The following is a 14,774-nucleotide window of genomic DNA, read 5'->3' as shown; positions in this document are numbered from 1 at the left end:
GTGGAGTTGAGGGGATAGAAGTTAAAGATTGTTTAAATCTCAACGTCCTTTGTCATCCTCAGCTTTTTCCCCACACACTGCCTCACCTCAGCCATGAGTCTACCGGCAGCCCCGCCCAGTTACGCTGAAGCCATGGCAGGGGACAAGGAGCAGACGTACGGTGGAGTGATGGTGGCAATGCCCCCCTACAGTGACAACCTGCCCCCCATGCCCCCTCCACCGGTGCCCATCCACACCAGCTGGGCCTACGTGCACCCCAGTCCCAGTGAGTCAAGGGGAAACATGGTCTACCTCCTTATCTTATAGAAATGGATTTGCTATGTCCAAACTAATCACCCCTTTTTTTTAATGCTGTTTTATAATGTTCTCCCTAATCTCCCTGACCTAGATAGTCTGTGTGCATGCATTGATATGTAGGCTACGTGTGCTTTTATATTTTTTTTAAATGTAGATATGTCCTTGAGCTGTTCTTCTCTATTGATGTTCTGTATTATGTAATGTTTCATGTTTTGTGTTGGACCCCAGGAAGAGTATCTGCTGGTTTTGCAACAGCTAATGGGGATCCTAAAAAAATACCTAATCTTGTTTTATAACATTCTCCCTAATCCTGTTTTATGGACACAGAGTTTAGCCTTGCTTGTTCATCATAACTGTCTTGTTGTGGTCATTGCGTGACCGCTGTTATTCCCAAGATTATTGTCCTTTCACCCCCATCCTCTGGGCCCAATTGTATCGCTGCAAAATTATCACGTTAAAAGAGACCAGGTCACTAACTTCAAGTACTTCATTGTACAATGTCCAGAAAATAGATTTTTAGTCTATACATGTAAAAACGAGTGTGGATTTGCAATACATTCTCCAGATCTGTTGCATCCCAACCTTTTTGTTGTTGCAATAAGTTCTGAGTTGAGTTTTTAATTAGACGGTCTGTTCTGAAATGAGATGAGCGCCACTTTATTTTGCCCAGTTTTCAACTTCTTTTCTAATTCTCTTTTTTTCTGTCTCTGTTAGGCCCGGGCTACACCAACCCCTACGCTTCTGACATGTCCTCTCCCTTCTCTGACCCCAGCACCAGCGACAGCTTGGATGGAAGCAACTGGGAGGACAAGAACATCCGACGTATGTTCATTCGCAAAGTGAGAGGCTCAAGTGTCCCTTTTTTTATTTTTCTTTCTTTTGTCAACATATTTTTATTGACAAAAGGCTCACCACCATACCACCCACGTTCAAGAGGTGTTGATGAGGTTTTGGTTCGGTTCATGTAAAAAAAAATCTCTGCTGTATGCTATTAATGGTGATTTGTATAATTTACAGGTGTTTCTGATACAAGACAATGATCAGAGAAATAAGCCATTCGTGGAATAGCCAAGCACTTTGGATCGATCTGCCATCAATTTCTAATGAGTTCTCTGGACAACTTTTGTCTCCCAAACCTCTCTGCGTTGCTTTCCTATATTTGCACCTAGTGCTTACCCATGAAAGGAGGAATTAAAGGTTTATACAAATAGAAAATTATTAAATAGAAAATTACAGTAATCAGGGCCTCCTGGGTGGCGCAGTGGTTAAGGGCGCTGTACTGCAGCGCCAGCTGTGCCACCAGAGACTCTGGGTTCGCGCCCAGGCTCTGTCGTAACCGGCAGCGACCGGGAGGTCCGTGGGGCGACGCACAATTGGCCTAGCGTCATCCGGGTTAGGGAGGGATTGGCTAGGGATATCCTTGTCTCATCGCGCACCAGCGACTTCTGTGGCGGGCCGGGCGCAGTGCGCTAACCAGGTGCAATGTGCGGCTGTGTTAATGTGCGCTGTGTTAAGAAGCAGTGCGGCTTGGTTGGGTTGTGTATCGGAGGACGCATGACTTTGGAATAGCCAAGCACTTTGGATCGATCTGCCATCAATTTCTAATGAGTTCTCTGGACAACTTTTGTCTCCCAAACCTCTCTCTCGGGAGTTGTAGCGATCAGACAAGATAGTAGCTACTAAAACAATTGGATACCACGAAATTGGGGAGAAAAAGGGCTAAAAAAAACAACAATTAAGTTTAAAAAAAATAAAGAAATACAGTCGGGGATTAAATACCCTGCTCAAAAAAATAAAGGGAACACTAAAATAACATCCTAGAATGAAAAATATTCTTATTAACTGCTTTTTTCTTTACATAGTTAATGTGCTGACGACAAAATCACACAAAAATGATCATGAAATCAAATTTATCGACCCATGGATTTGGAGTCACACTCAAATTAAAATGGAAAACCACACTACAGGCTGATCCAACTTTGTAATGTCCTTAAAACAAGTCAAAATGAGGTGTGTGGTCTCCACGTGCCTGTATGACCTCCCTACAACGCCTGGGCATGCTCCTGATGAGGTTGCGGATGGTCTCCCGAGGGATCTCCTCCCAGGGATCATCCTCCAACTCCTGGACAGTCTGTGGTGCAACGTGGCGTTGGATGGAGAGAGACATGATGTCCCAGATGTGCTCAATTGGATTCAGGTCTGGGGAACGGGCGGGCCAGTTCATAGCATCAATGCCTTCCTCTTGCAGGAACTGCTGACACATGAACTGCTGCCACATGAGGTCCAGCATTGTCTTGCATTAGGAGGAACCCAGGGCCAACCGCACCAGCATATGGTCTCACAAGGTGTCTGAGGATCTCATCTCGGTACCTAATGGCAGTCAGGCTACCTCTGGCGAGCACATGGAGGGCTGTGCGGCCCCCCAAAGAAATGCCACACCACACCATGACCGACCGCCAAACCGGTCATGCTGGAGGATGTTGCAGACAGCAGAACGTTCTCCACGCGTCTCCAGACTCTGTCACGTCTGTCACGTGCTCCGTGTGAACCTGCTTTTGTCTGTGAATAGCACAGGGCGCCAGTGGCGAATTTGCCATTCTTGGTGTTCTCTGGCAAATGCCAAACGTCCTGCACGGTGTTGGGCTGTAAGCACAACCCCCATCTGTGGATGTCGGGCCCTCATACCACCCTCATAGAGTCTGTTTCTGACCGTTTGAGCAGACACATGCACATTTGTGGCCTGCTGGAGGTCATTATGCAGGGCTCTGGCAGTGCTCCTCCCTGCACAAAAGTGGAGGTAGCGGTCCTGCTGCTGGGTTGTTGCCCTCCTACGGCCTCCTCCACGTCTCCTGATGTACTGGCCTGTCTCCTGGCAGCGCCTCCATGCTCTGGACACTACGCTGACAGACACAGCAAACCTTCTTGCCACAGCTCGCATTGATGTACCATCCTGGATGAGCTGCACTACCTGAGCCACTTGTGTGGGTTGTAGACTCTGTCTCATGCTACCACTAGAGTGAAAGCACCACCAGCATTCAAAAGTGACCAAAACATCAGCCAGGAAGTAACCGAGAAGTGGTCTGTGTTTACCACCTCAGAACCACTCCTTTATTGGGGGTGTCTTGACAAATCCCAAATTTCCACCTGTTGCTATTCCATTTGACAACAGGCAGTTAACCCAATCAGTGTTGCCCAAGTGGACAGTTTGATTTAAGAATGTGATTGACTTAATATTGTGTTGTTTAAGTGTTCCCTTTATTTTTTGAGCAGTGAATATATTAATTTACAAAGCTAACAGACTGAATTTAAATATCCACCCTCCGCGAAGACAATCTGTTCTTATTTTCATTGTGTATTTCTCAGTCTTTCCCTTTAAATTGCCATAGAAACAGCCCCTCTCAACTTAGTTTGATCGCCAATATAGGCAATGAAAGATCTGTCGGTGAAAATGACAAAGGTATCAAGTTGATTTGGATTGGTCCAACCAGTGGAAACGCCTCCAAATGTTACCACCTCACATACCAAATATGGAAGAAATAAAACCAATCAGTCTAAATGGTCACAGCAAATTAACGTTCTTATTTCATCAACACTGTCAAGTACAAGTCTGTTAAGGCCATAACATTGTAGAAAACAATCTGATTCATTCTATGTAATTGATAATGACATGGGCAAAGAAAACATTTTGACCTACATTTCGTATCACCCTCTTGAATAGCCCCATTTTTCTCAACATTGAGTGAACATACACAGCAGTGAGTGAACACCCTATATGCAGCACTAATGTGTAGCACCACCATGTATTAATGTTGTTCTGCCTGATCTAGGCCATTTCACTGTGCCCTTCTTATTTACATTCCTGGATTTCTATATATATATTTTTTCTTAAAGGACCAAAACGAGCTTACTTCCTGTTGTAACCACACTCGATTTCTCCTTGTCACCATATCTTGTGTTTTTAACCGCTTCCTGTTTCAACAAGACATGACACCCATTCTGAACAATCTGAAATGGTGGGTGTCAGAATCCTCTCTCTTGTGTTTAGAATCCTCTTTCAGATGGTTTAGACCCTTTCTTCTTTTAGGTTGTTGCCCCTATCATCACAAAGCCTACCTCCAACATGTTTTACCTGTCTCTCCTTTCTGGGGAGGTTCCCATTGCTTGGAAGGCAGCCACAGTTCGTCCTTTATTTAAAGGGGAGATCAAGCTGATCCTAACTGTTATAGGCCTATTTCTATTTTGCCCTGTTTATCAAAAGTGTTGGAAAAACTTGTCAACTGACTGGCTTTCTTGGTGTCTATAGTATTCTTTCTGGTATGCAATCTGGTTTCCGCTCAGGTTATGGATGTGTCACTGCAACCTTAAAGGTCCTCAATGATGTCACCATTGCCCTGGATTCTAAGCAATATTGTGCCTCTATTTTTCTTGACTTGGCCAAAGCTTTTGATACGTTAGACCATTCCATTCTTGTGGGCCGGCTAAGGAGTATTGATGTTTCTGAGGGGTCTTTGGCCTGGTTTGCTAACTACCTCGCTCAAAGAGTGTAGTGTATAAAGTCAGAAAATCTGCTGTTTCAGCCACTGCCTGTCACCAAGTGAGTACCCCAAGGCTCAATCCTAGGGCCCACACTCTTCTCAATTTACATCGACAACATAGCTCAGGCAGTAGGAAGCTCTCTCTCATCCATTTATATGCAGAAGACACAGCCTTATACTCAGCTGGCCCCTCCCTGGATTGCACATCACTGCACTCTATTCTCCTCTGTAAACTGGTAATCTCTGTATACCCGTCGCAAGACCCACTGGTTGATGCTTATTTATAAAACCCTCTCAGGCCTCACTCCCCCCTATCTGAGATATCTACTACAACACCCGTTCTGCCAGTCACATTCTGTTAAAGGTCCCCAAAGCGCACACATCCCTGGGTCGCTCGTCTTTTCAGTTCGCTGCAGTTAGCGACTGGAACGAGCTGCAACAAACACTCAATCTGGACAGTTTTTTATCTCAATCTCTTCATTCAAAGACTCAATCATGGACACTCTTACTGACAGTTGTGGCTGCTTAGTATGATGTATTGTTGTCTCTAACTTCTTGACCTTTGTGCTGCTGACTTTGCCCACTAATGTTTGTACAATGTTTTTGTGCTACTAACATGTTGTGTTGCTACCATGTTGTTGTCACGTTGTGTTGCTACCATACCGTGTTGTCATGTTTTGCTGCCTTGTTATGTTGTTGTCTTAGGTGCTCTTTATGTAGTGTTGTGTCTCTCGTTGTGATGTGTGTTTTGTCCTATATTTATATTGTATTTCTTTAAAAAAAAAAGTTCTAATCCCAGGCCCGCATCCCCGCAGGAGGCCTTTTGGTAGGCAGTCATTGTAAATAAGAATTTGTTCTTAACTGACTTGCCTTGTTTAAATAAAATAAAAAATAACATTTTGATATGGAACGACCCATTTAGTCTTTCATTAACTCTGATCCTCTCAACCGTCCTCTTCTGACACGGCCTATTGTTTTTTTAACGCTCTTTACATCACTGTCAAAAGACTACCGTCAGAACGTGAAATCATGTGCCCACAGTGAGTGGTATTTCATCAGTACAGCACTAGACGTAACCATAGAAACGTAGATCATTCTTATCTGGTAGATAGAAGATTGTTTCACACTATACTATCGTGCCGACCTGAACTAAACTGCGCTGTCACTTTTACATGACTTTCTTCGGCAACTATGTTGGATGGTTACCAGGCCAGTTCAGTGCAGCTTGGTTTGGCTCGGCTCGATTCGCCCCAGTACTGTGTAAAGCTTAAGTGTCTTCTGGCTCAGTACTGTGTAGTTCTCTCAGCTAGCCTCTCAGTACTGTGTAGTTCTCTCAGCTAGCCTCTCAGTACTGTGTAGTTCTCTCAGCTGGTCTCTTGTGAGAGACTCTCTAACATGTCTTATTTCTATCCTCAGGTTTTCTCCATCCTCATGGTCCAACTGTTGGTGACCTTTGGTATCGTGGCTCTCTTCACGTTTTGGTGAGGGCCGCTAACATGAATCCACACTCCAGAAAACATTTGAGAGCCCAATTTACAAAGTGTTTAAACATGTGCAAAGTTTGCACTTGTACAAACGCTTTGTTAGATAATGCTGTCTCCATATTGTGATCAAAAATGTATTCTCACCTTCTAACATATACTGAGTGTACAAAACATTAAGAACAGATTCCTAATATTGCATTGCCACCACCTTTGTCTTAAGAAAAGCCTCAATTTGTCTGGGCATGGACTCTACAAAGCGTTCCACAGGGATGCTGGCCCATGTTGACTCCAATGCTTCCCACAGTTGTGTCAAGTTGGCTGGATGTCCTTTGGTTGGTGGACCGTTCTCGATACACACGGGAAACTGCTGAGTGTGAAAAAACTGAGCGACGTTGCAGTTCTTGACACAAACCGGTGCGCCTGGCACCTACTACCATACCCCGCTCAAAGACACAAATGTTTTGTATTGCCCATTCACCCCCTGAATGGCACATATTCTCAATTGTCTCAAGGCTTAAAAATCCTTCTTTAACCTGTCTCCTCCCATTCCTTCATCTACACCGATTTGAAGTGGATTTAACAAGTTACATCAATAAGGGATCATAGCTTTCACCTGGTCAGCCTGTCATTGAAAGAGCAGGTGTTCATAATGTTTTGTACACTCAGTACATGCTTTGTGCTTCTCACTGGATGGTTTGATAAAGATGAGGCTAAGTAAAAACAAATCTGTATATCTGAAGCTGAAAATGGGTGCCCATCCATTCATAAGTATTTTCGCTCAACTTTACAGTGAACCAGTCCGGCAGTTTGTGCAGTACAATCGAATCCTCTACCTTGCCTCATAGTGAGTATCTCCAACATTATGTGCTGTCCTACCAATGCCAAACTGGTAAAATAGACAATGCATATCATAAAATGACTTAATGGGTAAAGGATGATTCATCCCAATGTTCACCTAAGACATTTTCTTACCTTGAAAGCAGCAACTTGTCCATTTATTGTGTAGATCATTGGTCACCAACCGGTCAGTTGAGATCGACGGGTCGATCTTCAAGGCATTCCTAGTTGATCTCCAAACATTTCTGTAAAAAAAAAACGATAAAGCCTTGCGTTCTTATTTTTTGTATTAATTTCACTCTGTTGGCAGTAGGTGCACTTGATTCAGCAGCCCTAGCGCCGGGATGCAAAGTGTTTCCATTTTGAACCCTTTCATATGTCTGAAGGTAGAACTCCGCCTACCTGGCAGACCAGGAGAGCAAATCAAGTGCACCTATAGGACTACCGCTGGCCAATCAGATAGCTCAGAGCACCGTGTCTGTACAGTTTCCTCGTGCCATAGACCGTAAAAAAGAAGACTCGGACGCTCAGCAAAGTTGACACTTTGAGATGTAAAAACTATTGAAACCATGACTAGAGAGAGACTCAACGAATACAACAAAGAGCTGCTGTTTTTATGAGTTAGTTCATGTTTAAATTACTATTCTGCACTGTCAATACATTGTTCAACACTTTTATGAGACATAAAATACATACAAAATCTCCCTACTTCCACTCATGCTACAACCAGCACTGTAGCTGCAATTAATGGATGTAACAAATTGTTCCGTTACACTTGTGTTGTTATTATTAGCGTCTTGTCTCTTTTTTTAAAAATTTTATTTTTAATATCGAGGAATATTTCACTTTCTCTGGTCATTGGAGTAAACATGAATTGGTGCATGAGGCAGAAGTAATGCAATGCGACTTAAGTTTCGCCATCAGCTGGAAGACCGTGTCCCCTCTTCTTTAGTGAGGGATGGTGAGATGTGTGAGAGGCAGCCTTTACCACTGCTTCCTCCCCACAGACTGACCATCAGATGCAGACCATCAGTCCAGTAGAAAAAGCTTATTATTACGCTCACTCAGCTTTGCCTCACAAGTAATACAACAAATGATCTATTACCTGATTGTAAATATAATTTCAAAATGGTCTCAGAAGAACAACATTGGCTGGGCAATTCAAGTATAGCCAATTTGTAGTGATAATGTATTGGGCCTATAGCCTACTGTACAAACCTCATTACTACATAACTGTTTTTAATTGTTTAATGTTGAATAGGATGTAATGTTCATGTTTAAAAGAAATCTGAGCAGTAGATCTTGGCTTGCGTTTTGACTCAGAAAGTAATCTTGACTCAGAAAAGGTTGGCGACCACTGGTGTAGATCCTTCAGGGGAATGTTGTTATTTCGGTGGTATTCCCCAGCATTTTAGATGTGGTGTTGTCATCATTGGATTTAGGCGCACTGATATGGCACTCTTGAGCCAACCTTCCTATCTGGTGACCACATAACTGTTCCTGTTCCAGCATCATCTTCATGGGGGCATACCTGGTGCTAGTCTGCAGCACAAGTGCCCGGTAAGAAGACAACTCTTTAGTCAATACTACCAGCATTACTTTTACTGTTATTTTGTATTTCTACCACTTTCTTCACCTTTTATTCTTCCTCTTTACAACATTCTCAAGTTCTACTTTCATAACTAAGAGATGGAGGCACTTGACTTTAACATGATACATTTTTCTTTGATGGCTATTAGATTTTTTTTAAATGTAGATTTTTTTAATTAAAGTTTTGCGAAAAGGTTTTTATCTGGCTATGCTTCCCAAGTCTTAATTCCTGAATTGGTGCTCTCTTCATACTAAAATGTTGTCAATTGTATCCCGTTGTCTTTTTACAGGCGACAGTATCCCACCAACCTCATTCTCTTGGGGATATTTGTAAGTATCAGCCAGAGGTACAGCATCTCTGCTTGACAGTTAGTGATATGCTTAAGTTAGTGCCTCGATGATATTATGACCATTCTACTGACGTTGTGGTACTCCAAATGATGTGAGGTGCAATTCATACTATACAATACTACTCTGTAATATTTGTGTGTTTGTGATCCTCTTCTTGTCTCCAGACTTTGGCAATGTCTTACATGGCAGGAATGCTGGCTAGGTAAATTGTGTGTGTGAATGTAGACTGTCCACTCTTTTTCTATATGTGTGGAAATGCTGTCTAGTGACTTTTCTTTTGGACCGTCTATGACGGTCACTTTGTGTGTGTATCAGAGGTGGTAGTAACTTGATTATCCTTCCTCTGTGTCCATAGCTACCACAACACTAAAGTGGTGATGCTGTGTGTGGGCATTACCGCCATGGTGTGTCTGTTCATCACGCTCTTCTGTTTCCAGACCAAGGTGAGCTTTTACAAGCAGATGGCCAACAGCACAGTCTGTGTTTCTCTTGTCAAGTTAAATCATTCTGTTTTGTGGAAGCAGTGGCATTTTGATCATTTAACTAGGTTGACTTGACGTCATTTTGATTATTTAACTCGGTTGACTGGACGTCATGTCATGCTTAGTCGTGTTCAGCAGAGCAAAAAAAACGTTCAGATGCCTCTCTGACATGTAAAATAATGAATAATTTCTGCTCTCTTTCAGTACATTTCTATTTGCTATGTTTCCCTGCTGAACGTGGCCCCCTGGGTTTTCGGTCTTGTCTTGACGTTGTGTTCCAGGTGGATTTTACGTCGTGTCACGGTCTGCTCTTCTCTCTCATGATGGTGCTGATGGTGACGGGACTGTTGCTCCTCTTCACCGCACCCTTCGGATATGTAAGCAACATGCCTCTTAAAGCTACAGTCTGTGATTGGTATATTCATTTTTTTAAAACTTTAAATTAATTAATTATATATATATATATATTGATAGATTTTTATTTGTCAGAGACTTCTAAGTCCTAAATGCTTGATGAGCTTTCAGGGTACACGTTCATTAAAGGAAGCACGAGGGTATAGAACTTTACTGTTTGACCAAATTGACATTTTGGAGTGGGGTGACGATGTAGAATGTGCTCTTTTCTAAGTTTATCGGCTCCCAACTTTTCATCTTTTACGATCCATGATCTTGGCTGTGTCTATCTGATGATAGAGTCGGGGCAAGTCAATTTGCTGATGCCTTGTTTGACTTTGAACGTGAGTTTACATGACCTCGGCTCAGCCTATCAGACAACCGTGCCGGCCCATCTCCGTGTGGGGGAGGGCTCATTATAGATTAGTATAACAGAGAAATTGTCAATTTAAAACGAATAGCCTATGATCCACCGGCCATGTAAAAAAAATATATATATGTTTTCATCCCTCAGCTGTTTAACAAAACAAGTGGTGGGGTTGATGTGTTATTTTATCACAGACTGTAGCTTTAAGTCCTTAAGGTTAAGGCTACACAGAGATTTTGTGTCCGTACAAAATCTGTCCCCTTTTTGTGCGTGTGCAACTCGTCCAAAAGAAGTAGAGATGGGTTGAACTGTTGACGGGGGAAAAAAACAACGGTTGAACAGTGTTTGAATGAATATGCTATTTCATACGTCACTGTGTGTCCACAGCCTATCCCAGAGATATAATCACGAACCTGGAACTTTCTCACAACTCTACCACTGACCTTTTTGTGATTTTGTTTTAACTGAAAGGTCGACTAGAGTTTGTACCTTGTTGGACAGGACCGTCTCCTCTCATTTGTGACTGGCTGTCTCTCTTTATGCTGCCTTTTTCTGACCTCGTTTGTCTTTCACAGATACCTTGGTTGCAGACAGCGTACGCTGGACTGGGTGCCCTTGTCTTCACATTGGTACTTAATCATCTATCATTCAAAATCACCACTCAATGAGTGTATGATTGCTGCGGTGTTGGGTCTGGTGTCTCTTCTCTTGTCAAATAGATTTCTGATCTAAATGCAATGAATATATTTCTGATCTAAATGCAATGAATCACCTGTATAAATAGAAGGCTGAATGTGTATATATACATACATACATACATACATACATACATACATACATACATACATACATACATACATACATACATACATACATACATACATACATACATACATACATACATACATACATACATACATACATACATACTTTTTTTTGTGTGTGTGTATGTATGTGGACACCCCTTCAAATGAGTGGGTTAGGCCATTTCAGCCACACCCGTTGCCAACAGGTGTATAAAATCGAGCACACAGCCATGCAATCTCCATGAATCAAATCAAATTGTATTGGTCACATACACATGGCTAGCAGATGTTAATGCGAGTGTAGTGAAAATGCTTGTGCTTCTAGTTCCGACAGTGCAGTAATATCTAACAAGTAATCAAACAAATTCACAACAACTACCTAATACACACAATGTAAGGGGATGTAATAATAATATGTATATATTTAGAAAAACATTGGCAGTAGAATGGCCTTACTGAAGAGATCAGATCAGTGACTTTCAACTGTCCACCTTTCAAACAAGCCAGTTCATCAAATTTATGCCCTGCTAGAGCTGCCCCGGTCAACTGTAAATGCTGGAAAACGTCTAGGTGCAACAACGGCTCAGCCGTGAAGTGGTATAGACCCCAAACAGGCTCACAGAACAGGAACTTAAGAGTGCTGAAGTGTGCAGTGCGTAAAAAAATCATCTGTCCTCGGTTGCAACACTCACTACCGAGTTCCAAACTGCCTCTAGAAGCAACGTCAGCACAAGAACTGTCCGTCGGGAGCTTCATGAAATAGGTTACCATGGCCGAGCAGCCTATGATCACCATGCGCAATGCCAAGCTTCGGCTGGTGTGGTGTAAAGCTCGCCGCCATTGGACTCTGGAGCAGTGGAAACGTGTTCTCTGGAGTGATGAATCATGCTTCACCGTCTGGGTTTGGCGGATGCCAGGATAACGCTACCTGCACCAATGCATAATTCCAACTGTAAAGTTTGGTGAAGGATAAATAATGGTCTGGGGCTGTTTTTTCATGGTTCGGTCTAGGTCCCTTAGTTCCAACTCTCATATTAATGCCCATGATTTTGGAATGAGATGTTTGACAAGAAAGGTGTCCACATACCTTTGGTCATGTGGTGTATTTCTAAAAAGCCCCAAATGTGAATGTTAGTGACGACTTAGTTTTCTAGGACCTTGAGTAATGGTCTCTTCTCCTTTCTCCCCCATCCCTTGTTCTTTCTCTCTCCTTCTCGCTCTCCCTCTCTCCTCCCCCTCTCTTCTGTAGTTCTTGGCCTTTGACGTGCAGCTACTGATGGGCAACCGGCGGTACTCCTTGAGTCCTGAGGAGCACGTGTTCGGAGCGATGTGCCTTTACATGGACGTGGTCTACATCTTCTTCTTCCTCCTACAGCTGTTTGGGAGTCAGGAGTGAAGTCACACCACCTTGTAGTCACGTTCAATAGCCCCCCCCCCCTCGCTGAGTTTACTTTATTAGGATCTCGTTTAGCGACTGCACATGCAGCAGCTACTATTCCTGGGGTCCACTTAAAACGTACAAATACATTACAAAGGACAGAGCAGTAATAGACAAGAATATAAGATATTACATTAAATTCAAAATAACAATGAAGTGTGTGTGTGTGTGTGTGTGTGTGTGTGTGTGTGTGTGTGTGTGTGTGTGTGTGTGTGTGTGTGTGTGTGTGTGTGTGTGTGTGTGTGTGTGTGTGTGTGTGTGTGTGTGTGTGTGTGTGTGTGTGTGTGTGTGTGTGTGTGTGTGTGTGTGTGTGTGTGTGTGTAAGACACCACAACAAATGTACTATTCACACACGCCATATATTCTTAGTAAGTCGCTCTGGATAAGAGCGTCTGCTAAATGACTTAAATGTAAATGTAATACACAGTAAAGTTAGATTAGCTCTATAGAAAGAGGAGAGGTGATGTTTTTTTTAAAGCTATACTTGCTTTTCGCCTGAGAAACCTCTGGTGGCAGAGTATTCCGCAATGCCATGGCTCTTTACAGAACGGGATAGCCACACCATCTTGTCACGTTCAATAGCTCCCCCTGACTCTCTCTGCCTCCTCAAGTGTATACATCTAATCTGATATCCTTATGCACGTACTTCTGTTTGGTTACACTCGTACAAGCCCACACACATTTGAGAATGGATACAAATACGTACCGGCACATATTTGTAATCTGACGCAAATACACACCCGCAGTACACTCGCACACCCGCAGTACACTCGCACACCCGCAGTACACTCGCACACCCGCAGTACACTCGCACACCCGCAGTACACTCGCACACTCGCACACCCGCAGTACACTCGCACACCCGCAGTACACTCGCACACCCGCAGTACACTCGCACACCCGCAGTACACTCGCACACCCGCAGTACACTCGCACACCCGCAGTACACTCACACACCCGCAGTACACTATCACACCCACCATATACTAACACATCCGCTCTGAGGTATCTTATAAAAGCATAGTTTGCGTATATTTTTCCTCTCCCTGAATGTTATATATATATGTGTATATATTATATAAGTATATATATATATATATATATATATATATATATATATATATATATATATATATATATATATATTTGAAGTGTGTGTGTGCGACTGCTGGGATTTCAGTTCTGTCTGCACAGGCAAGCTCCTACCTCTATGGGGCACTTCAGCCCTTGCCAATCTCTGGAGTGTTGCTAGCTGTGGGCCTGTGTAAAGGTTAGAACCAATCTAGGGGAGTGTTGTTGTTTGGCAGTGTAAGGCAAACTGGTCTTCAGGGCTGGGGTCTATTTGAATTGTAGACTGGTCAATTCAGAAAGTAAAGTTGAATAATAATTTTAAACGATTTTAAATTACTTTTCAATAAACTGAGGAGTAGAAGCTATTTATTTCTAGTGTGTTTTAAAAATGTATTTCCTGAATTGACTGCCTTCGATTAAAATTGACCTCAGCCCTGTTGGATGTTAGATCTGCACCGAGGCAGTGTTGGAAGGTAAGCTGATCTCAGATCTGCCCTACGTCTCCCATGTTACTCTTAGGACGTGACCAGGCAGTTGACGAATCACAATGAGACTGCAAAAGAATAAACTGACAGTGTGCTGTGCTGTTGGTGGACAATCAGTTTGCTGGGACAGATATGAGAACGGGTTAATTGCAACCACGTTTATTCAGGGTGACTTGTGGTTGACCAGTTCATTGGACACTAGCTGATTCCCCTGGTAGTACTTCAACTTTTCTTGTCTTTGTTATATTGGAATATATATATATATATATATATATTACAGTTGACAAATCAGAGTCATTGCTTTTGTTTAAACAATTACTTTAAACAGTTTCAGTCACTGTCTGGTGAGTCGAAAAGTATTTCAAGATGACATTTATGCCCTTAAAATCACATTTATAGACATTGATTTAACCAAGCCTAAATTTGACCCCGATTTTGGCACATCTGGATTCTCTCATCTGCGTCTGTAAAACGTCATCAAGCCAATGAAGTTGAAGGATAAAAGTGACGCTTGCAGGCCTTGATGCAATAATTTGTCTTTGGCTAGGTTGCGATTCTCTAGCCTCGTATTACCAAGCTGATTACTGCTGCGGAATCCGTGAAGCGAAACAGAATGTAAGCTTGCGAGACTTCCGGAT

General features: G+C 42.8%; 1 protein-coding gene across 1 annotated transcript; it reads left to right on the top strand.

The window, feature by feature from the left end:
- The first annotated feature begins 43 nt into the window (after nt 1-43).
- faim2a (Fas apoptotic inhibitory molecule 2a) lies at nt 44-12,817 on the top strand. The gene is made up of 11 exons (XM_046360548.1): nt 44-265; nt 1,012-1,136; nt 6,249-6,313; nt 7,107-7,160; nt 8,663-8,713; nt 9,034-9,073; nt 9,259-9,296; nt 9,450-9,537; nt 9,858-9,953; nt 10,912-10,965; nt 12,392-12,817. The coding sequence occupies exons 1-11, from the start codon at nt 94-96 to the stop codon at nt 12,536-12,538; spliced, it is 930 nt and encodes a 309-aa protein (XP_046216504.1). The 5' UTR covers nt 44-93; the 3' UTR covers nt 12,539-12,817.
- The last annotated feature ends 1,957 nt before the right edge of the window (nt 12,818-14,774 follow it).

This window comes from Oncorhynchus gorbuscha, linkage group LG08 (genome assembly GCF_021184085.1).
Source record: "Oncorhynchus gorbuscha isolate QuinsamMale2020 ecotype Even-year linkage group LG08, OgorEven_v1.0, whole genome shotgun sequence".
Taxonomy (NCBI): domain Eukaryota; kingdom Metazoa; phylum Chordata; class Actinopteri; order Salmoniformes; family Salmonidae; genus Oncorhynchus; species Oncorhynchus gorbuscha.
Note: the sequence above shows the minus strand (reverse complement) of the source record. Positions and strands in the feature narration are given on the sequence as shown.